The sequence below is a fragment of the Pristis pectinata genome, chromosome 16 (assembly GCF_009764475.1).
Source record: "Pristis pectinata isolate sPriPec2 chromosome 16, sPriPec2.1.pri, whole genome shotgun sequence".
In the NCBI taxonomy this organism is placed as follows: Eukaryota; Metazoa; Chordata; class Chondrichthyes; order Rhinopristiformes; family Pristidae; genus Pristis; species Pristis pectinata.
The window spans coordinates 40754816-40779168 of NC_067420.1; the positions used below are offsets into that span (position 1 = coordinate 40754816).

The 24353-nt window shown below is 38.5% G+C and overlaps 1 protein-coding gene across 9 annotated transcripts in view; it reads left to right on the forward strand.

Moving 5' to 3' along the window:
* Positions 1 to 23650, forward strand: part of rbm39a (RNA binding motif protein 39a) — a 40079-nt gene extending 16429 nt beyond the window's left edge. For 8 of the 9 annotated variants that reach the window (XM_052031043.1, XM_052031042.1, XM_052031045.1 and 5 more), the window contains 14 exons: positions 727 to 798; positions 2348 to 2401; positions 3327 to 3444; positions 5923 to 6075; positions 7406 to 7543; positions 7852 to 7917; positions 8644 to 8848; positions 10577 to 10663; positions 11736 to 11810; positions 14269 to 14301; positions 15494 to 15575; positions 17735 to 17840; positions 18736 to 18814; positions 21450 to 23650. In XM_052031043.1, the coding sequence (XP_051887003.1) occupies positions 727 to 798; positions 2348 to 2401; positions 3327 to 3444; positions 5923 to 6075; positions 7406 to 7543; positions 7852 to 7917; positions 8644 to 8848; positions 10577 to 10663; positions 11736 to 11810; positions 14269 to 14301; positions 15494 to 15575; positions 17735 to 17840; positions 18736 to 18814; positions 21450 to 21550 (1369 nt within the window). In that variant the 3' untranslated portion in view covers positions 21551 to 23650. The remainder of the gene's footprint in view (positions 1 to 726; positions 799 to 2347; positions 2402 to 3326; positions 3445 to 5922; positions 6076 to 7405; positions 7544 to 7851; positions 7918 to 8643; positions 8849 to 10576; positions 10664 to 11735; positions 11811 to 14268; positions 14302 to 15493; positions 15576 to 17734; positions 17841 to 18735; positions 18815 to 21449) is intronic. The other variant, XM_052031046.1, reaches the window with a different exon arrangement.
* Positions 23651 to 24353: the final 703 nt, after the last annotated feature.

Genomic DNA, 24353 nt, shown 5'->3' on the forward strand with positions numbered 1-24353 from the left:
GGGAACAAATAGTGAATTATCCTCAAGTTTTGCGTATTTTTCAACAAACCTATACTTATTCCATTATCATTTTCTTTTGAGAATGGGTATGTTGTGGGCATCTTTACTGTTGACGAAACATTTATTAGTATTGGCTTAAGTTTTTAAGTCCCACTTTCAGATCTTCTAAAATCTGATTTTTGTATTATATTTTTGACTCAAACTTTTTATATAAATGATTTTCCTTCACTTCATTGATTTTCATGCTTTCTTGCTCAAAACATTTGGATTGCATATCATACTTTGCACTTGCATTTCTGTTGGTGGCCTTTGCATGTGTGTATGTATCTTACCGAAACGTGACTGCTTTTTTTTGAATGATTTTCATTTGCATCTGAGTTTTTTGTGGAGTTAATCCCAAAAATTTATGTTGCTTCATTATTTAAATAAAACAATTAATTGCATTAGCATTGATAACTATGGTTCTTAAAACCTAGGACTGGGATAGAATTGGGTGATCAGTCCTTGGTGCAAACAGTAGAAGGAAATCAAGTCTTTCAACTGATAGCTAAAGTTAGAATTGCTGCATCCATTACAAGAAGGTATTTTCACTGTAATCAAACGAGCATTCAAGCTTGTTTTTGGTAAAACATGCAAGGCTTACTGATGCATCCCAGCCCTATTGAAAGCATTTTGGCTGATATATCTTGTAGCTATAATTGGCTTTGTCTCATTTTTTAATTCTAGTTCTGGTCCAAAATTCAGCAGTGGTAGCAGCAGCAGAGGGAAGATTGGCATGCAACCTGGTATCAAAATAAGGTGTGTTATTGAAGTAACTTGCATTTAACAGGAGCCCTACTTAAAATGACAAAATGGTCCATTATTGTCTGTAACATAACACACAAAGATGCCCACCAATTTTTCATTTTTTTAAAAAAACTCCCATTGATGTCTTTAATCATTAGGCTTTAATTTGTAGTCCAGTCACGTGTATTTTAAAGTCCAAATGAGTGTCAAAAGGTTTTTTTGCGATCTCACCACAATGTCCCAGAATTTGTAGCCAGCATTGAGCCACTCGTACTTAGCACTGATCCACAATAAGAAATCACAGTTTCCTGATAGAGGTCTGTTCAGATAGAAGATTAAAACCTGGATGGAACCTGACCTGACCACAGCCACGCTCCTGGCCTGAGCCCACGTACTTAAACATTTTTCCAGACCTAAACCAACACTTGCTGTAAACATAACTATCTTAAACATGTTATTTGCATGGCTGTAATATTTGGAAATTCAACTTGACCTGGATAAAGTACCGAGCAAGGCCAGTAAAGCATGATGTGACTTGAAACCAAAGGTTTCATCCTTGTATTTGCGCAAGCTAAACCCTGTGTTCTGGTCAGGAAGCCAGGTGGGGTGGGGAGCAAACAAAACAAGTTATGCCCATTTTTTTTTTAAGACAAAAATTAGTTAGGCATTCAAAAACTATTCAACTGTATTTTAAAGTAAAAGTTCAAGAGCATTTACAGTGTTTGAACCACTTTAAATATTAACAGTCTCGAAAAAATGAGAACATGCCTTGGCCCCTTGCAGCTGTTTTCTTTCATTGAAGTAAATGAAGAAGAACTGCTGGGTCCAACATGGTGCAAGTTGTTAAAGAGGGCTCCCAACATAAGTATGGGGAATCTCTGCAACTTTGTGCTCCCCTGGTGCCTCCATAAAGAATCCAGTTTCTGCATATCATCAGTAAAAATACTGCTGACAGCAAATTTGGGAACTCTGTTTTTTGCACAGGAATAGGCCATGCTGTGAGCCTGCTGTCACTTTAACATGTCTACAGTTAAATGGGTAACTACTGATTTTCGGGCTAAATGTGGACCAGTCATTCTGTGGTTTATTTATATTGTTAACATAATGAACAATGGAATGTATAGCAATGGGAAAGACCATTGCAACTCAGCTAGTCCCAATGTCTATAAACGTTGAATTGTCTTCCTTTTTCTTTTATCAATTAAATACTAATTTTATGTGTACAAATATTTAATATACAATTGGAATGCAGAAGCCTCTTGTATAAGTGTAACATCGACAATGAAATTATTTTGCACTGTGTAGCATGTAGCCCCAAGAAAATTTAATTTCAGCAATCTGGTGATTAAATTCTACATACACAAATTCATATATTAGCTGTACTGTCTGATATTGTAAAGTACAAATGTATCTGTGCTGAGCTTTTTTGTGTGTTTAGAATCTAGCAGTCATTACAACAGTTTTGTTTATCAAAGCAATTAAACCACAGTTCTTAATGGAGGAATTTGTTGCTTTCTCCAAAGATGCATACTAATTCCTGTGTTCTTTTCCAATTTCAAAGTCGAAGGCGCTCTCGAAGCAGAAGCCCACATAAGAAGGATAAAAGTCCAATAAGGTAATACTTCGTTAATAGAAATAAACATCCATTTATGATGTAAAAAAAATACTGAACTGACTTGCATACAAAACCACATTTTGTACAAAGCATTGCTTTAACTGCAATGTAAATGGGTGAAAAGGCTAGGTTGGCATTGAGATTTGTCAGTTGTATTATTTTGTTTTGCATTGAATTGGTTGATTGTGTTTAAGGTTGAACCATGGTCTTTTGTAACTTGTACAAACAAGGTAAGACCAGATAAAGCTTTTTTTTTCTTAAATTTCTTCACATATGTGACTGCTATAACATGATATGGTTTTTAAAATGATGTACCACTGACATGTACAGTAACTCCTTATGCAATTTTTTTGGTCCTACACAAGCTCTTTATTATGTACCACTCTACATTTAACCTATGTGCTTTTGATGCAGTTTAGTTTCACTGCCTTACAAAATGTGCTGTGCCAGGATAGCACAATGATTGAGTTATTGGGCTAATGAACAGGAAACCTGGATTTGGATCCAATTGTAGCATAAGAAGATAGAAGCAGGAATGGGCCATGCTCTGCATTCAGTGTTGTTGTGGCTGGTCCTGTGTCTCAAGTCTACTCTCTAGTCAACATATCTCTGATCCATCTAACATCCAATATAGAGACAGTTAATGTGCAGTTCCTCCATTCTGCTGTTTAATAAAAAAAACTATATGCAAGGCATCTAAGCTTTTGACAGACTTGTAGATGTTAGCTTTTTAAAACTTGCTGAATTGCCATTTGAGGTTTGTTAAGCTTATCTAATATGTTATCAACAGAAATGCCAGTGGATAATTATTTCAGTCCCAGTGAAAATTAAGGTGAAAGATATTGTACTGGAATAATTTTGTTTGTGTATCTCTTTTTTAGAATATAATTCTTCAGTTTCTAATATTGTTAACTGTTAATTACAGAGAGCCAATCGATAACATTTCACCTGAAGAAAGAGATGCCCGCACAGTCTTTTGTATGCAGCTAGCAGCACGGATTCGACCAAGAGACTTGGAGGAGTTCTTTTCTTCTGTAGGAAAGGTCAGATCGTGATCTGTATTTGATATTTTCTTCAGAGTTAATTAATAATAGTTACTTCATTGAAGCCACTGTTAGGCCTGTGTCGGATTTCAGTTTTCTTTGCAATTCTGGCTTCTTTTTACTTAAGGTTTACGGAAATTAGTTTGTTATCGGTGTGAAATGCATACACACACTGATTTACTGAAGAATGAGTTTTAAAAATGTGTAAATCAAAACTGGCATAGGGATGCAGAGACATAGAAAATAAGAGCAGGAGTAGGTGATTCAACCATTTCAGAATGCTCCACCATTCAATATGTTCCTTTCGTACCACATTTACACTCTCTGTCTCTACCACTTGTTACCTTTTAAGTCTTTTTAAAAAAAAATCTTCTCAAGTATATTCAGTAACTTGCTTTCCATTGCTTTGCGTTCTGGAGAGTTCCATAGGTGTACCAGTGCTGACTTGTTAATGTCATACCTTGTATCCTGAGACTGATTCCTTCATTCTAGGATCTTCCCCCCCCAAGAAGGTTGGGGAAACATCCAGTCTAGTCCATGTCAGAAAGTTTTATATATTTCAATTTCAATGAGATTCCCTCTAGAAAAGTAGCTAACTGGGATTTTTGTCCCCACGGTCTATAACCTTTTAGGCCTTTACTCAGCGGAAAATGAACAGCTGTTTTGGATGGGAGCATTGTAATTTGCTCTCAAATGTTGCTTTTCTGTCATGCTCGACGTGCTTATCAGTTCAGGCAACGTCAGTGGGGCAGAGAAAGAGAATCAGTGTTTTGTGTCCAGGATCACAAAAAAGTTAGCAGGCACTTTTGCTTTCTAACAAGTAGTTAAGGTGGGAAATAGTGTTTTGTCCTTTATTGTGAAAGGCTTGGAGTCCAGGCCAGGATGAATTGCAGAGACCTGATGGACTGCATCCAGGGGTTTTAAAGGAAGTGGATGCAGAAATGACCCATTGGTTAAAAATTTTCAAAATTTGGTTAAAAACTAGGAGGCTACCTGAGGATTAGGAAACAGCCAATGTGACTCCCTTGTTCGAAAAGGGAGGAAGACAGAAGGCAGGAAACCATGAGCCAGTTAATCTGTGGGCAAGATGGAGGAGTCAGTAATCAAAGAGGAAATAAATAATCATTTAGGAAAACTGAATATAACCAATCTAGTCGACATAGTTTTATGAAAATGACAAAGTTGCTGGAATTCTTTGAGGATGTAATGGGGAGAGTTGATAGAGGGGAACATGCAGATATAGTGTATTTAGATTTCCAAAAGGCATTTGACAAGGTGCCACAAGAAGGTGATTAAGTGCCTAGAATATTGTGTGATGTGTATTAGCATAGATTGAAAACTGGCTGTCACATAGAAAACAGTCGGAATAAATGGGCCCTTTTCAGGCTGGAGGGATGTAACTAGTGAAGTACCTCGGATTGGTTCTTGGCCTTCAGTTATTTACATTGATGATTTGGAGGAGGAAACAAAATGTAAGATTTCTAATTTTGGGAATTATAACATGGAGATTCCCAAACAAGTAGACATAGCTACAAAATAAGGGTCTGATCATTTAAAACTGTGTTGTGCAGAAATTTCTTCTCTCAATGGGTAGCGAATCTCTGGAACTATGAGGGTGGCGGAGGCCAGATCATTAGAAATGTTTAAGGTGGAAATGAATGAATCTTTGAAAGGTCGAGGAATTAAAGACTATGGGGAACTTGTGCAGAAAAGGAGTTGAGGTCAGTATAGATCAGCCATAATCCTATTGAATGGCTGAGCTGGCTTATGGGCCTGGTTGCCGACTCTATTTTCTTCTGTTCTTGTGATTGAGGGTCCTTGATCTGAAAACTGGGCTCTTCTGCCACTGCTACCTGACTTGTTGAGCACTTCCAGCATGTTTTTTAGGTTTTCCATCATTTGTGTTTTTATTGCTTCAATATTCCGCTATCCCTCCCTGGTTATTTTACTGCATCTGCAGCTGACAAGAAAAAAAACCTCTTAAGGAGGGTTTCCGTCAGAGATTGCACTACCTAATAGATTCATAGAGGCACAGCATAGTCCACTGGGTCTGTGCCAACTATCAAACCATCCACTTGCACTAATCCTACATTAGTCCCTTTTTTATTTTCCACACATTTTCATCAACTCCAGGTTTTACTTTTCCTGTATACAAAAATAGGGGCAATTTACACTGGCCAATTAACCTACATCTTTAGGATGTGGAAACAAACGGCAGCTCCTGAAGGAAACCTTTTGTACATTCACGGAGAATGTGCAAATTCTACATGGACAACACCCAAGGTCAGGATTGAAACTGGTTCACTGCGCCACTGTTCCACCCTGTAATCTTTGCATCATAATCGTTGGGTATGAAATAGGGTTGAGCTGAAGACCAACTACCTGTTGTGGATGAAGATGTTTCTAAAAATTGTATTTACTTATTTAACACAGGCCTTATTAGTTTGGCATCGGTAAATTGAATCTCTTTGTATGCAGGTTCGAGATGTAAGAATGATATCAGATAGGAATTCGAGACGCTCGAAAGGAATTGCTTATGTAGAATTCGTCGATGTGAGTTCTGTTCCACTTGCAATAGGTTTGACAGGGCAGAAGCTGCTTGGTGTGCCAATTATTGTGCAGGCTTCACAGGTAAGGGAACATTTTATATAAATGTTATCAAATGTTCTATCATCATAATTTTTCAATATTTTACAGCATATTGCGCGTTCCATTAAATTAATGGAATTGATGATGTCTGTTCACTAATAACCCACTTTTGATCCCCTGTCCATAACCAATATCCTCTCCTCCAAGCATGATGTGTTCATCTCTGTAACCTCCTGAAACTTTCTTAATTTAAAAAAAACTAGCACAACTTAATCAGTGCCATTCCAGTTTGTGATTTTTGAGTTTGAGCTGACAAATTTGAGGAGTTAAAATGTAAGATCAATTTTGTGCAAAAGTTCATCTGAGAGAAGTGGATGCTATAGAGGGGGAAAAGAAAGATGGGCCTGTGTTTTTATGTTGCATTTTGCAACCTCAAGTACATTCATATTTATTGGCCAGTGGTACTTTGAAGCTCCCAGACTTTCACTTTAGAACATGGAAGGACGGAAGGATACCAACCCAGTCTTTGCTCAATTTGTTTCACATCCTTGCCCTCCCCAAAGCCCTGCAATGTTTTTAATTGTCAGTCTTCTTTGTAATCAAGGGACCAAAGAAGTAGACGGCACAAAATGAGTCAATTCAGCCCACTTTGCCGTTGCCAGCCACCTCCCTGAATAGCTGAATTAGTGTGCTTTTCATCAGAACCTCAATTACCTAATAGATTTCATTATCCATTGTGCTCCCTTCTATTGTGGTAGATAACAAGGTTGCAATTCTCTTAGAACATTACACACAGTACAGGCCCTTCGGCCCAAAATGTGCCGACATTTATCCTGCTCTAATACCTATCTAACCCTTCCCTCCCACATAGCTCTCCACTTCTCTCATTCATGTGGCTATCTAAGAGTCTCTTAAATGTCCCTAAATGTAGCTGTCTGCATGACTTCTGCAGGCAGTGCGTTCCACGCACCCATCACTCTCTGTAAACAAAAATATTTTTGGTGTTTTTTTTAAGTAATAAAGATATCATTTTGTAGATTGCTTAAATTGATTTCTTTAAAAATGTTCCCATTTGTCTTGAGGACAATTTTTCATTTTTGACAAAATTTCTACACTTTTTTAATTTCATCATGCAAAATAACTTGGATAAATGCAACAAAAACAATGCAACATGTGGAAAGAGGAAACTGCCTGAACAAAGGCTCACAGACCAGAAATTTTGATTTTCTCTTTCCACAGATGCTGCCTGAAGTTCTGTTTTTGTGTCAGATTTCCAACATCTGTAAAGTTTTTGATTTTCATTTACTGTTGGATAGATACCAGTCCCTCATCTCAAATGAGAGAGTTAACTCAGGTCATTTATGTAAAACAGGCTGAGAAGAACCGAGCTGCTGCCCTTGCAAACAACCTCCAGAAAGGTACTGCAGGACCAATGAGGCTATATGTAGGATCTTTGCACTTCAATATCACTGAAGAAATGCTGAGAGGAATTTTTGAACCCTTTGGTAGAGTAAGTGTGATTTAAAATATTGAAGGACCTTCTTATTAAGATTTCAGTGAAATGTTTAAAAAAAATGAACATTAAATTACATTAGTTTTGGTGTTCTGATTTGTATTTATAATACTTTGATGTTTAGTCATGAATATTTGACCAATTAGGGAGGGGAGAAATTCAGAAAAATTTAATGCAAAGCATTGGATGGGATAAAGATTGGTGAATTTTCCTTAAGATCATCAGGCCTTTAGGAGGGTGTGTAGATATTTTGAGCTAATTTGATGCAGCTTTGGATTGTGATTTCCCACTGTTTGAATCTTTAGATTGAAAACATACAACTGATGATGGATAGTGAAACTGGCCGGTCAAAAGGCTATGGATTCATAACGGTAAGTTTAAATTCTAGGTTCAAGCTTCTATTATTTTACATTTGCTTGTCATTTGAACTTTTCTCTTTAAGATGTTGCCTGGATCGGAGGGCTTTAGTCACGGGGAGAGATTGGTTAGTTTTGTTTTTCCTGGAGTAAAGGAGGCTGAAGGATTATGTAATAGAGGTGTATAAAATTAAGAGGCATAGGTAGGATAGATGGTCTTTAATTGGGGTTAAGCTGTACAATCAAATGTTACCAAATGATTCTGAACCATTCTTTACATAAAACAAAGTACTGTACAACCAGTTACTTCATTATTTTGAGTTAATAGCAGTGGAATGAAACAACCCATTTGGCCTGTTTAATGTCAGAATTTTTTCCTATGATAGGGGTATCAAAAAGGGGGGCACACCTTTAAGGTGAGAGGAAGGAGCTTTAAAAGGGATTTGTGGGTGACATTTTCTTACACAAAGTTGTTAATATCTGCAGCATGCTGCCAGAAGAGGTGGTGGCATCAGATACAGTCACTGCATTTGAGACATTTTAAGTAGGCAAGGTATTGAAGGATATGGACCCAGTGCAGGCAAATGGAATTGGTGTATATGGGGGGAAAAAATGTTGGCATTTTTGCGTTGGGCCAATGGGTCCGTTTCTGTACTGTACAGCTTTATGACTGATGCAAAGTGCAGAAGTTTGGTGTAAGATTACTTGTGATGCTAACTAGTATAATTGTCTTCTGTGCAGTTTTCTGATGCTGAGTGTGCAAAGAAGGCTTTGGAACAATTGAATGGTTTCGAGCTTGCTGGTAGGCCAATGAAGGTTGGCCATGTTACAGAACGATCTGATTCTTCTAATGCCAGTTCATTTCTAGACAGTGATGAACTGGAAAGGACCGGTATTGATCTTGGAACGACGGGGCGTCTGCAGCTGATGGCTCGGTTGGCAGAAGGTATTTCAGTGGGAATGCATGGAAAGACTTGAAGCTTGTGTATATTTTTTTTTATATCTATTCTTTCTTTTCACTTAATCTAAATAGGGATGCAATACCACCACAGGTTCTGGAATTTGAAATCTTTTCTAGTTTCATTGCATGGGTTTTGTTCACTTTTTACTACTGATTGGATAGAAGTTCTTCAACCCAATGAGTCCAAGGAGCATCAGGCTGTGGTTGTAATGCCTTATCTTGTGGTCAAATAATATGCAGTGTTGAATGCATTTTACAATTTTGGCATGGTGTCGGCTTAGATTTTGCAGGCACGGTCCATTAATTATGATGCAATTAAATTTAGATAATCCGCTCAGGAGATGATGTTTCCTGCAATCTCCCGAGTCTCAGTCCCTGTGCTCCCGAGATTTAATGGATTCGCTGGAGATTTTATTCTTGTGTGTAGCAGCTTAAAAAAAAGCTAATAAAATCTGACAGTTTGGCAACACCAATGTCCCACATGTTACGTTATCAGAGTTTTACCGCATAGTTTTCTATGAACCTTGAAAGTTTGTGACTAATCTCTGAGAACATTGAAAATTTTTAATTTCTCACTGGTCATAATTTTCTGGGGCAAAGAATTCCGAAGTTCATAGACAGGAAAAGAAATTCCTCTTTGCTGCCGTCTTAAATAGCTTTATTCCTAGCTCTATAAAACTGTCAAGGGAAATATTTGCAGTACTTACCCTGTCAAGCCCCTCCAGAATTGTGGACTTCAATGCTCTTTCTAAATTATAGAGGATATAGGCTAATTCAGTGTAAAGAACAGCTCCTTCATTGCAGGAATCATTTTCATGAACCTTTGGAGGAACTGTCTCCAAGGCATGTATATCCTCAGATAAGGAGAGTACACTACATTTATTAGTCTAGGTGCAGTCTGGTTAGTAAGGTTGCCACAAGGCTTCCTTTCCCTTGCACTGTGACCCCCTGCAATAAAGACCAACGTTCCTTTGGTCATAGCAAGTACCTTGCTGTATCCTTGTGAGGAAATTTTTGTGTGACTACACACTGATCTCTCCGAATGTTATCATTTAAATAATACTCTGCATTTCTATTCTTCCTAACAAAGGGGATAGTTTTGCATTTCTTTTCATTATACACTCATCTGCCATTTTTTTGTCCATTTATTTAATTTGTTTCTACTCCTTTTGCAGGCTTTGCCATTCTCACAAGTTATAATCTTTATAATCACCTGTAGGCAAGTTCCAGCCAAAAGCTTGCAAATTAATAACTATTTCTGTAGTAATTTTTCGACTCTGGTCACTGGTTAGTGATCATATTCGTGTTCTGTTTTCCCAACTGTATAGAGACTGGGATCAAAGTTGTAGAGTAGCCAACTTTTAAGTAATACTTAATGCAACCATCTATCTTTTTAACCTATAATTTACCACCTTGAAACAGGCTATTTGACTCAACAGATCCATGGTAATGTTTAGACTGCATGCAAATATCCTCTCCCTCTTAGCAGATGTTAAATTTAAATGTTTCTATTAGGTGGCTTGTCAAAGCTGGAGAATGGTCCAGCTTTTATGTTTAATCAGACTGAGTAACTCTGACTCTTGTGTCATCTGTTTGGTAGCTAATATTTTACTCTTGTCGCTGAAGTTTCTAACATTTTATTTACTATTGAATTGTTTATAATATCTCTCATTCTGAGTGTCTAATATTTTATACATACATTGTTTGGTTTAGGAACAGGATTACAAATTCCACCAGCAGCACAGCAGGCTTTGCAGATGAGTGGCAACATTTCACTGGGCACCATGGCAGCAGTAACAGGTAATGCTGAACTTCAGTTTTTGTGTAACAAATGGGATTTGTATGACATTGTTTATTCAAAGTGTGGACATTGTTTGTACAGTTAATTACTTGAAGTCCTTCTTGAGGACTTCGTTTTGAGAGGATTCCTATGCTGCTTTTTGAATAGGGAAGTTCTAACATTGTGACTTTGTGATAATTGTGATATATTCCCAAGCCAAGATATATGCTTGGGGTGAATCCCATGCACCTTCTGTCCTTATTTTGCTAGGGACTAGAGATGACATATTTGGGGTTTATTTTTGAAGAATCCTTTGGAAGTTATTGCAGTGTATTATGCAGATGGTAAACCAGCTTCATTGTAGCAGTGATTGGAAGGAATGTTTATGGCAGATGGGGTGCTAATCAAGCGGGGTGCTAATCAAGCAGGCTGCTTTATCCTCTGATGCCTTCAATGTTCAGTGCTGCTGGAATGGCATTTATCCAGACAAGCGAAGAGTATTCTATCACGCTACTGTCTTGTGCTGCTTAGATGGGGGTGGCATTCGGTTGAGTCGCTCACCACTTCTGGCCTGCATTTTCGGACATGGTATTTCTGTGGCTGGTCCAATTTAGTTTTTCGTCAAAGGCAGGCCTCCACCCATTCTCTTTCCTTTCTCCTACACCCTGGAGGGGGAGGGGTGATTAGAAACTAATGTGCTGGCAGTGATCATTGCCTGGCTTTTGTGTGGCACAGATATTACATGCTGCTTATCAGCCCAACCCTGAATAATGTCCAAGTCTTCCTGCATGTGGAGATAAGTGACTTCATTTTCTGAGAAAGTGCAGATGGAACTGACATTGCAATTATCATCAAACATTTCTACTTCTGGCCTCATGATTGAGGGAAAGTTATTGATAAAGCTATTGGATATGATTGACTGTTGTACTGAGAAACATCTACAATGATATCCTGGGGCTGAGGTGATTGGCCTTCAGCAACTATGATCTTTTACGCGAGGTATGACTCAAACCAGTGGGGTGTTTTGTGCTAGGTTCCTGCTGACTTCAATTTTGCTAAATACCTTGATGCTATTTTGTTGTTTATGTTTAGATCAAGGCTGTAGTGATGTCTGGAGCCGAGTGGTCCTGGGGGAACCCAAACTGAACATCAATGAACAAGTTATTGGTAAGTAAGTGCTGCTCAATAGTACTGTCAGCAACACCTTTCACTTTGCTAAAGATTGAGAGTAGACTAATCACTAATTGGCCAGATTGGTTTTGTTCTGCTTTTAATGGACAGGAGGTACCATGCAGTTTTCCACATTTGAATTCATGTCATTATTAAAGCTACATTGAAACCAGGGTCATGGGTAGTTCAACAGAACAACTAAGTACTGCAGCCAAAATGATGTCAGGGTCAATGGCCTTCCCTTTATCTAGTGCACATGGCTTTTTATTGCTATCACATGGAGTGAATAGAATTGCAAAAGGTTGGTTTCAGTGACGATGGGGCCTCTGGAGAAGTGACACTCTCGGCTTTGTCTTTACTGCTTTTGGCACTGTTTCCATTAAGGATGGAGGTGTTCAGAGACTATTTCTTGCTATGAGTTTAAACATTCACTGCAGTTTTTGAGTGGGTGTGACAGGATTGCAGAGCTTTATTCCAGTCCATTATTTGTGGCTCTCTAAACGTGAGGTTATGGTTTTGGTGGATAGTGTATATACAGTTGTATTGGAGGTTACGTTAGTAGGGTGGGAAAGTGGACAAAAAGTTGAATCGGACATGATATTAAGGAATAGTGGAATAGGCTCGAGACTGAATGGCCTAGTGTTGTTCCTATTTCTTATGGTCTTACGGTAAAAGTGTTGGATGTCCACTTCATATTGGTCAGGCTAATGTCCTTCAGGGTAATCCCACTTTTGTCTATTGTGGTATAGCTGAGCCTGTCTTCGTAATGGATACTGAACTTGCCAACTGAGTACCTTTGTTAGTCTCATTACTGCTTCCAAATAACATTCCAGGTGGATGAGTATTGATTTATGTGCTGATGGTGGAAATCAGCAGGAGGCTTCCTTGCCCAAATTTAACCCAGTGCTGTGAATCCTTGGGAGGTTTAGAGTCATTGTGGGTACCTAGGTTCACTCCCTTGCATCTATGTACCATTATGCCACCATCTCTGGTCAATTTCTCCTACTGCTGGGACAGAACATACACAAGGATGCCATGTAAAAATCTCAGACAATGGATGTATGGTACAATTTTGGCAAGCACTAGTACACCTGGCACTTTACCTGTTCAGGGGATAGCTATTGCAGTTATCCTGCAGGTCTCCAGGTGTTTAGTGCTTTTGACTTTGTGATTATAGTGCTTTGCAGGACTGCCTGGGTTGGTTGTGCCTTTTCTACGTCTGGTGTTAGGAACAATGCCAGTTGTCCTGTTTTGTTTTTATAGCAGTTTAAGGTAATTGAGTGGCTTGTTGCATTATTACAGATGGCAGTTAAGAATTAATCTCTTTACTGCCTCTAGTTAAACAGTCCAAACTAGACTGCATCACTGTTTCTTCTCCAGTAGCTTGAGTGAACTAAATAGGTTCTTGTGGCAATATCAGCTTTACTGAAATTGACATAGCTAACTGAATTCAAATCCCCCAGCTGCACAGTTGGATTTGAGCCCTTGTCAATGGATTATTTGTCCGTGCTTCTGAACTTGTGCAATAAGATAAATGCTGTACCATTACACCTGTACTGAAATGGTGATTGTTTTAAAATTACTGATTCTTCTGAGTTGTAAAGTATAAAAGTATTTTCCTCTGGCAGAGTTCGATGCATTAAAAAGATCATCTGGTTCGTTTTTTTTGCAAATGCTCAATTTTACAGCATGCACTGTAAGCATGCAGCCAAGTTTTGCGAATTCTTTTAGCCTCATTGTCAACTTTCTCCTCACAACCTCAAAAGATTTTCAGTCAATAGACTGTTGACATTTTTATTAAATACCAGTCTCAAAGCTCCCAAGTAATTTCACATTGCTTTTGTGTTTCCTAAATTGCTATTTAATACTTGTACTACTGCTGCCTGGATGTTAGGATGTGGCTGTTTATTTCATTTGGACAGATGTGTTGGTGACATTGTTACTGAGCTGTTGTTCCTTTTGACAGTTGAGGTGGAGGTGTCCTGACACCATAGTTTTCGCTGTGCTGATGTCAAACCTTGGATGAACAGAATGGCCTCTTGCAGGGTTGCTAAAGAATAGAATTGCAAAGAATGCCAGAGAGTAGATGTTACTTGCCATTTTGGCTGTGGATTGTCACTTTCAATAAATGGAGAGGGGAAATATTTTTAATTATTCAGGCCAGATTTATTATCTTGCACATTTTATGCTGGGGAGAGGGGGGTGAGGAGGCGGTGGTAGTTTGGGAGATAATTAAGACTAATGATTTTCTGTTGTGAAGTGTTCAAATTCTATTCCACCTTCGTTGGCCAAATACTAGTGTTGTGCATCAAATCCTAGCAATAGTGAAAATGTCATAAATAATTAAGAATGATAAAGTTCTAAATTGGAAGGCTAATTGATCAAAGATTTGTTTGTAATATACACTAGTTATTTGAGAGAGGATTTAATATTTGTCCTTTCTGCTTTCTCTTAGATTTGCAGACCAGAATTATCCAGCAGACTGAAGGTGAGAGGAAGTTTTATTCTGGTGAATTTGATGTCATCATTTGCATTTATTTGTTAAACAGAAGGATTATAATTTGGGTGTACAGAGTAGTACTCAATTCCTCAGGATATCCCAAAGGACTGTGCAGATATTATGTTTATGGTGTAGACATAGTTATGTATATCTGCTTGAAAATTGATAGATAGGACACCAGAGAAAAGTATTTAAGCAAAAATGAAGATTTATTTTTGATTTTTTTTTCCCCAAGGAGCTGGGATCTCTGTTTAATGTCTCATTTAAAAGCCTGTATGTCAAAATAGTCAGCACTCATTCATATTTGTATGGGTACATAAAGCCCCAGATTTATGTGACACAATTTTTGAGGCCTTTGCGGTAGTGTACAGTCAACATCATAAGTGTCACTACATCTGGAGTGGTATGAGCACTTTCTCTTAAGGTTTTAGAATCTGTTTAGTTTCTGATATCCCTAAAAAAAATATTTGAATGCTGTTTGGGACTTCACAGTATGAAAACAGGTGCTGTACTAACTGCATTACAATAGTGACCACGCTTCAGAAATAGTTGGCTGAAAAGCAGATTGGAGCTTCCTGAGGTAGTAATGAACACTTACAAAGTTGATATTTTACACGTGTAATTTATTCTTCTGGAAGCTTTCCTTCAGTTTTTGGAGCATGAGGAATTTCAAAAGCATGGATCAACTCAAGCTGGTTGGTGCAAGATTTTACTGCATGTGGGAGAAATTGTAAACAGAGTGGTTAGTCTCGCCTACTGTTGTGTAACAATTTGTGATTACACACTAGAATTTAAAATGAAGGTTTTAAGGCACTCAGTGGCAAAACATGACAGGCTGTTTCTTGCACTTGTTACAGGTTTCAATTGTGATAGCTATAGGAACAATGTGAACTCATTGAGTTTTCAAGGAAGCTAAGGATTGAATAATTATATCAATAAGTTCAGTTTTTAGGTATGTCAAATCATGTTAGGAAATACGTAATATTTTTCTCATAAATCTTGTTTAGAAAATTAGGTATCTCGGTACAAAGGTTTGCATTTTTTGACAAGATTTAAAATTGCAATGTGAAGTGACACAAGTTAAGTGTTATGGAATGAATGTTCTTTGATGTATATTTGTGAGTGCAATTAGTCTTTTAGTTTGAGCAGTATTTTAAGATTTTTTATATTTTTATTTCAGCACTGAATCCTCCTGTGGCTGTGAATGCTCCACCAATAGCGACACAGTGTTTCCAACTGTCCAACATGTTTAACCCACAATCGTAAGTTGTTTCATTTTCTTTGCTGATTTGCATTCCTGAAATATTTCTCAAAAATATAAGGCCAGAATATGTACATTACAAGGGAATCTCTTCTGTACTTGCTGTTGGAATGAAGTGCCTTTGTACAACTAGTAGAAAAGATGTGATTCATTGTGTCGGTTTGTATTTGGGTATATGTAATTAGATAATTTGGCATAATTTGACTAAAGATGTGATTAAACACAAATTTACAATGGTTGATTAGGCTGAAATCTAGCTGTGAGGATCTTTGCAGAAACCAGTTTATGCTGTGATAATTATGAACTATTTAAACATCTCAGAACTTTAAAAACGAAAAGCATATCTTTGTTGAAATGACACCTCTCCTAAGCATTCAACATTAGAAATTGTCACCTCAACAGGATGCCGTTGCCTAGCCTTAATGCGAGTCAGTTTGCAATATTCCACAAGACTTGACTGAATATTTGACTTCACAGATAAAGATCTAACAGCCAAGGCAGAGTTTGATATTCAAGTGTTGATGTAATAAGGGATTTGGGGTTAGTGATGCAGAGGTAAAAGATCAGCCATGCTGTTATTGGAAGGTGGAAAAGGCCTGCTTCTATTTCTTGTTCATATTTGGATTTTCAGAAGAAGTGTCCTACAAGGTTATTATGTAAAATTGGATCTCCTGGGATTGGGAGATTAAATGAGAATTGTCTAATGGCCAGAAAATAAAGGAACAAATTGAGTTATTTTTAGCTTGAAGCCATAAGGACCAGCTTTGGTCTTGGCTATTTACACTCTCCATTTCTATCAAACTTAGCACTTTCTTCAGAGCTTACTTTTCCCACCTAGTTTTTGATTACTAGCAAATGAGTGAAGATGGCTTAAATGAGTATGCAAGATTATGGCATTCGGCATATAAAGTGGCAACAAATTGCATTATACATAAGAAATATAGAACATTAAGTACCATAGGTGGGGATGGATACATAGTCTTCAAGGACACTCAGGACAATCACAGGAATGACAAGTAATTCGGAAAGAACGAGCTATCCATAAGAAATAGGAGCAGAAGTAGGCCACTCAGCCTCGTGAGTGCTCCACTGTTTGATAAGGTCATAGCTGATCCAGTATAGTTTACTTTCCTGGTCTCTACTCGCACCTTGTTAAGTTCAAGTATCTCAAATGTCACCTTGAGTATTTTCAATGATTCTGCCTCCATAGCTCTTGGGAATTCTTGACCCCAAAGTGTTGCAACCCTCAGAAGAAATTCATCATCTGTAATCAGTTGGTGGGCTTTGATTTTGTACTAGTGATTTTGGAAACTAACTTCAAATTTTTATGATCTTGTCAGCTTCCAGTGTGATGTTCTTACTGCTCTGGCTAGATTTGCTTATGGAAGTGTATTGGTTATTTTTCATTCTGCTATGCAGGCTTGGTGAGGCTGAATTTGTATTATAGTGGGGATCTATGGACGCAACCAGCGTGATACCTTCCCCAAATGCTACCTTTTATTTCAATTTGGTGATAGATGCCATTGTAGTGATAGACAGCACTCTTCCTTTCATTCACCTGATGTTGGCATGCAAAGTTCTAGCTATTGTTCCTTGAGAATGATCAGCAATAGAACTCCTGTCCTTTTCTAATGCGGGGACAAAGGAGTACAATCCTCTACCAGGATTTATCTCTTCCCTGTTTCTGAATGCATAGTCTTTATTATCAGTACAGTTCTACAAACAGCAATTATTAAATTGTGTGGTGTGCATCAGAAAACTGTCCAATACTATTACACAGGTAGCAATTATGGAATGATGTATAACGATTGCTGTCATATTTTCCTTTCCTCTTCCCTAACTTGTGTGTTGATGTTGAGCTTAATTTTATTGCCAGTTACTTGATTAACCTCACTGTCAGAGACCCAAAGAAGCATTTATTAGTTTTCCTGAGAATTTCTTGAAGTAACTGATTTGTCAGTGGAGGTTAAATAAAAGAAATTGTTGAATTCCTATAGGTGCAATCCATACAGCTTGTATTTCTCCACCAATTGCAGTGTTGTGACATGATTATGGAAATGTGATATCAGAGACAACTGGGAATATATTCTATTAAATACAAAGATATTGCAGTGGTAAATTTGCAGGCTTTTTCTCATTAAGTATGATTTCTTTATAAAGGGAAGACGATCCAGCCTGGGACCAAGAAATCCGAGATGATGTAATTGAAGAATGCAACAAGCATGGAGGAGTAATTCACATATTTGTGGATAAAAATTCACCCCAGGTGAACAGTCTTTTCTCATTGGGTTTTCTGTTGCAAGAACTTTTGCATTTTGTTCTGTTGTAAAATTCCTTATGGCAGTACCAATGAAGTAAGCTGGTTTAAAGCAGCAGTGCTGAGGTGAAAGTTAGAAAAGAAAATTGATACTTTAACTGGCACTAATGTTGCAAGGAACCAAATGGGGAGATTAGAACTCCATTGTTGAAGGAACATACCATAGTAGTTCTGCCAGCATTCTTTTAGTAAGCACTAATTCTAAAGGATTTTTCATTCTTGATATACAAGTCCTCCCCAGGTTCAGACAGTGTTCCTGAGAACCTGAACAGTTTGCAAGTCAGAACCGCGGCCAATAAAAACATAGGCCAACCAGGGCATTCAACTCAACCATTGAGATATTGCAGTGAACCAAGTTCCCACTCGGCAGAAGGTGCCTGCAGCCCAACAGCAGCCAGCAAATCTGGTCTTCCAAACTCTCGTTTGAATGTACAGACTGTAAATAGGTCAGGCATTCATTAACCTTGGGAGGACCTGTACCGTGCCTAATTAATCAAACCTGACCACCAATTCTGTCTGTGTGCAGTCTGCACATTCCCTGTAACTATGGGTTCCCTTTGGGTGTTTCAGTTTCCTCCCACAACTTACCTGCTAGGTAAGTTAGCCATTGAAAATTGCTTTAAGTATGTAGGTGAATGGTAGAATCTGCAGTGAAATGAATAAAATAGGAATAATGTAGGATTAGCTTAATCAAGTGCTTGGTGGTTGGCATGGACTTGGTGGGCCAAAAGGTTTGTTTCTGTGCTGTATTACTGACCTAAAGCATATGCTGGTTAATGTTTTAAATATGAATATGCTTTGTCAAAGCTTTAAAAGAGATGTGCTTTTTTTCCCCTTTCTTTAGGGAAATGTGTACGTGAAATGTCCTACCATTGCTGCTGCAGCAGCAGCTGTTGGCGCCTTACATGGAAGGTGGTTTGCTGGTAGGTATTATGCTGAAATTACACATTTGGGCCTGTTTTGTCACTTTTGATCTTCACTAATCTTCAGGCATGTGTTCAAATTTCAGCAGAGAGGCAGGGAAATTTAAATTAATCTAAATCAAATGAAAAAGCTAGAATTAGTAATGATGGTGAAACTATTGGATTGTTGTCAAAATCCATATAGTTGACTATTGCCCTTTAACCAGTCTGACTTAGAACATTTACAGCACAGCACAGGGCCTTTGGCCCACAATGTTATGCCAACATTTTATCCTGCTCTAAGATCTATTGAATCCTTCCCTCCCACACAGCCCTCCATTTCTCTATCATTCATGTGGCTATCTAAGAGTCTCTTAAATGTTCCTAATGTATCTGTCCCCACAACCTCTGCTGGCAGTGCGTTCCACGCATCCACCACTCTCTGTGTAAAAACTTACCTCTGACATCCCCTTTATACCTTCCTCCAATCACCTTAAAATTATGCCCCCTCATGTTAGCCATTTTCGCCCTGGGGGACAAAGTCTCTGACTGTCCACTCGATCTATGCCTCTTATCATCTTGTACACCTCTATCAAATCACCCCTTTTCTCCTTGGAGAGATGGAGGATAAGTCCTAACTCACTCAACGTATCCTCATAAGACTTGCTCTCCAATCTGGGCAGCATCCTGGTAAATCTCCTCTGCACCCTCTCTAAAGCTTCCACATCCTTCCTATAATGAGGCGACCATAACTGAACACAGTGTGGTCTAACCAGAGTTCTATAGAGCTGCAACATTACCTCGTGGCTCTTGAACTCAAATACCTCGAATAATGAAGGCCAGCACACCATACGTCACCTTAACAGCCCTATTGACCTGCGTGGCAACCTTGTGGGATCTATGGATGTGCACCCCGAGATCCCTCTGTTCCTCCACACTGCTAAGAGTCCTGCCATTAACCTTGTATTCTGCCTTCAAATTCGATCTCCAAAAGTGTATCACTTCACACTTCTCAGGGTTGAACTCCATCTGCCACTTCTCAGTCCAGCAATCCTATCGATGTCCTGTTGTAATCTACAGCAACCTTCACTATTCACACCACCACCAACCCTTGTGTCATTAGCAAACTTACTAACCCACCCTTACACATCCTCGTCCAAGTCATTTATAAAAGTCACTAAGGGCAGGGGTCCCAGAACAGATACCAGCAGAACACCACTGGTCACCGACTTTCAGGCAGAATACGCTCCATCTACCACCACCCTCTGTCTTCTATGGGAGAGCCCATTCTGAATCCACACAGCCAAGTTTCCCTGGATCCCATGTCTCCTGACTTTCTCAATGAGCCTTCCATGAGGAACTTTATCAAACGCCTTACTAAAATCCATGTACACCACATCCATTGCTGTACCATCATTAACATCCTTAAAGAATTCAATCAGGCTCGTGAGGTATGACCTGCCCCTCACAAAGCCATGCTGACTGTCCTTAATCAGCCTATGCTTCTCTAAATGCCCATAAATCCTGTCTCTAAGAATCTTCTCCAGTAATTTGCCCACCACTGAAGTAAGACTCACTGGTCTGTAATTCCCAGGGTTATCCCTACTCCCTTTCTTAAACAAAGAAACAGCATTTGCCACCCTCCAATCATCTGGCACTGCTCCTATGGCCAGTGAGGACGCAAAGATCATCGCCAAAGGTGCAGCAATCTCTTCTCACTTCCTGTAATAACTTTGGATATATCCTGTCGGGCCCCGGTGACTTATCTGTCCTGTTTTTCAAAGGTTCCAGCACATCCTCTTTGCTCACGTCGACATGCCCTAGTGTATCAGCCCATGTATGCCATCCTCAAATGTCAAGGTCTCTCTCACTGGTGAATACTGAAGCAAAGTATTCATTGAGGACCTACGTTACCTCTTCTGACTCCAGGCACATGTCCTTTTTTTAAAATCCCTGATCGATCCTACCCTCGCTCTAGTCATCCTCCTATTCTTCACACGTGTAGAATGCTTTGGGGTTTTCCTTAATCCTACTCGCCAAGGCCTTCTCATGCCCCCTTCTAGCTTGAAACATGACTTCAGACCCACTGAAAGGTCATTGATGTTTGAAATGCCCTCACAGATAACTCTGTTCAAGCAGTAATTGAGAAGGGCAATAAAGGCTGGTCTTGTCAATAGTGCCTGCTGCTTGGGGGGAGGGGGTGGGATCAACCCTTCATTTGGCTAACAGTTACTTGGGGATTGAATTATTTTAAAAAGATGTGAAAATTGATGGTAATATGATGGGGCTGTTTGGCTGTGTTTGAGTATTGGAAATATTTGACTTCCAGTAGGCTGGCTGCTTGTATTTTTTTTCTCTCATATTGTGAGATGCTGACTTTTTCTAGGAATCTCTGGGAGCAATCCTTTTATGTCTTGGTTAAATTGAAATTTTTTTATGAGCTATAACATTGAGTTTTGATGGGTTGATAAGCATCTAGTACTAAAGCTGAGTGTTGAGGCCCTGAGTGGGACTCTAGTTGTTACCTAGCTGAGCTGAGATTAAATTTGTTCCATATTGGATTTAAAACTGCACCTTCCTGATTGGGTGCCTGTTAAGCACTTCTTTTGGTGGATGTATTTGTAAGTTTGTAATGTAACTGTGTTTTCTTTCATAGGAAAAATGATCACTGCTGCCTATGTGCCACTTCCAACCTACCACAATCTCTTCCCAGACTCGATGACAACTGCCCAGCTGCTGACTCCGGCAAGGCGATAGGAGCTGCAGGGGAACTGAAATTCCAAGAACTTGGAGGAATGTGGACAATTACATAGTGGTTGCCTGTACAAACGATGCAAGCGGAAAGTATCGGGGGAAAACTCTTACAACTCCCAATGGACTTCAGACAAATGTTTTTTTTCAATCTTGCCAAGCCCTAGTGGAAGGAAAATAAAATGGCAGAAGTAGATTTACACAAGCGCCCTAAGGCTGTTTTATTTTGATTTTGGTGCAGTGTACCACATTTTGACTACACAGTAATGTTGATAATCCAATCAGGAAAAAAAAACAAAGCCTGCAATATTGAAAGATGGTGTGCACCTTTCTTGGGGGTTTTGAACTTATTTTTGTGGTTCCTGTGATAAGACTAAGACTACTGCAGTCAGGTAGACTATAGAAATATCTCTGCACTCGTTACCCTTCTTAAGTTACATGTTTTGTTGATTTTTGGTGCTCTTCTGATGAAACTTCAGATGAGCTTTTTTTAAAATATCAGTTTATAAATTTTGTGAAAATACTTATTGCATTAAAGTGAGTTATTGGAAAAGGTAATCTTTGAATACGTAGGTTACAGCTCTTGTGAATTAAAGACCACACAGTAAATACTCAGACCACTGATCGTTCACTGCATTTATTCTGCTGACTGTGGAGTTCTAGTTGATTCAGTAATATAAGGGTGAGTGACCCAGAAGGCAAGTTATGTGGTGTGTTGTTGTGAGTTTACATACAGTTGAGGCTGGGGATCTGGAGAAAGAAAGAAGCCCAGTTAAGCTTAAGAATAACTGGAAAAGTGGCCATCTGTGGCTACACCAGATTTTTTTCCTTCAGTTATTGCTGGTGATCATATTACCAACCATCTTTTGACCGAGGAATTGATAGCTGAAGTTAAGGTGCAAAGAAGCTATGCTGATGTCCAGAAAATTGGATTTGTAGCAATTGTGGATTTGACTACTTCCCATTCCATGTTGAGAAAAGTTAAATGGAGTGGTGTTCTATATCAGTATCGGTCTAGGGCTGTCTAAAGATCACCATGCCTAGTTCTGGAAAGTGTTAATACTAGGTTTGGCTAGCATTCTTATGACCAAAGTTTGGGATTTTCATTAAATAAAAGGCAAACTGCAAAAGAAATGGAGTTCTAAATAATCTTTGTGTACAGTTGGTCTCTAGGTGACATTTTCAGATTAAAGCTTATTGTATATACAGTTTGCCTTTTTTGGTCTGTTCTCAATGCTAATTTTCACTTACACCCACCCCAGTCAAAATGAACTTTCCTTATGTAAATACAGTTATAAGTGATGTGCTATCCTTGTGCTTCCATAGGATCTAGGCCAGACAAACTTAATTTTACCAATAAAAAAAAATGTCAACATTTGGCTGAATAACAATGGGTGTAAGAGCAAAATATGAAGTCCACAATAGCGCTGAGTGAGAAATGAAATACTCCTACATCAATCAAGTAGGAAGGAAGCTGCTAACAGCTACAGACCTGAGTAATCCCTCTCTGACTTGATTGAGATATTAGTGCCCAATGTTTTTAATTGATGGAAGGAATTGGGAGGAGGTTGTCACTGCACAGTAGTTGACTCCGTAATCTGGCTTAAATTGGAGGTTTTTTTCAACTAATTGCATGTTCATTTTTTAAAAATTGTCAAATAAGATGAAAGCCAAATAATAATCACTTCAGCGCATCTTCTATTCGATATTAATTACAGGTAAGCAGAGTCTGTAATTTAATTTTATGCGTTTAGAACCCTAGGCCAGTTTAATAGTTGTTTCTCACTGCCTTTTGATGTAGAAAGTGTTATACAGGAAAAAAAACATTGGAAAGGTTCATTAATAACAATTTGTTTATAAATGCACACTAAGAAATTAAGATGAAAAGGGTAACAGTAATTTTGTCTGGCCGTGCGTGGTGTTTCTTGCTGTTTTTTTTAAGCTCTGTGAGCTCCAGAGTGTAAACATTACCTGATTTTTTTTTTCCCTCTGTAGTGTGATTCAAAAGCAGCCTGGTATTTCTATTCAAAAGTAAGGATTTTGTAATTGGTACAAATTTTGTATAAAAAAAAATGCAAAATCATTCAATAAATAAAAGAAAAAACACTTGGGGAAAATCTGGATTTTGTTTCTGATGATATTGGTGGGCATGTACAAGTTCTCTTGGGCACCTTAATCTTTTCATTTGCATGGACATTTCATACCTTTTTAAGGCCTTAGGCAATGTGATCCAGACTCTGGAGGCACAAGAGACTACAGATGCTGGAATCTAGAGCAAAAAACACAAGCTGCTGGACAAATTCAGTGGGTCAGGCAGCATCTGTGGAGGCAGAGGGATAGTTGATGTTTTGGGCTGAGACCCTGCACTCAGGAGTCCGAGTTCCTCCAGCAGTTTGTTTTTTACTTGTGATCCAGGCTCTTGTTCCTTAGGATTTTAAAAAAGCCCTTTTAGATCACCAAACTAAAATTTATACCTTTTAATTTGCTGTGTTAGGATTACATATAGCATTAAATTATTTTCCAGTTGTAATACTTGAGATTATAGGATGTTCTCATTTTATCTCAAAAGGACTAAGGTAACTAGGTTAATGCTTAAGCTAAAACTGCTTGATAAGGTCAGTTTTCAGATGCACAAAAACCAAAGGATGAGAGAGACTGAATGCACACTTGTTAAAATTATAATCGATCCAAAATCTAGGAATACTGGGACTAAAGACTTTATTCGCTGCCATATTGCAATGGTGATCCATGAGTTGAGTAAAAACAGTGTAGAGTTTTAGGATTCATAGGTCTATGATCAACCTTTTTC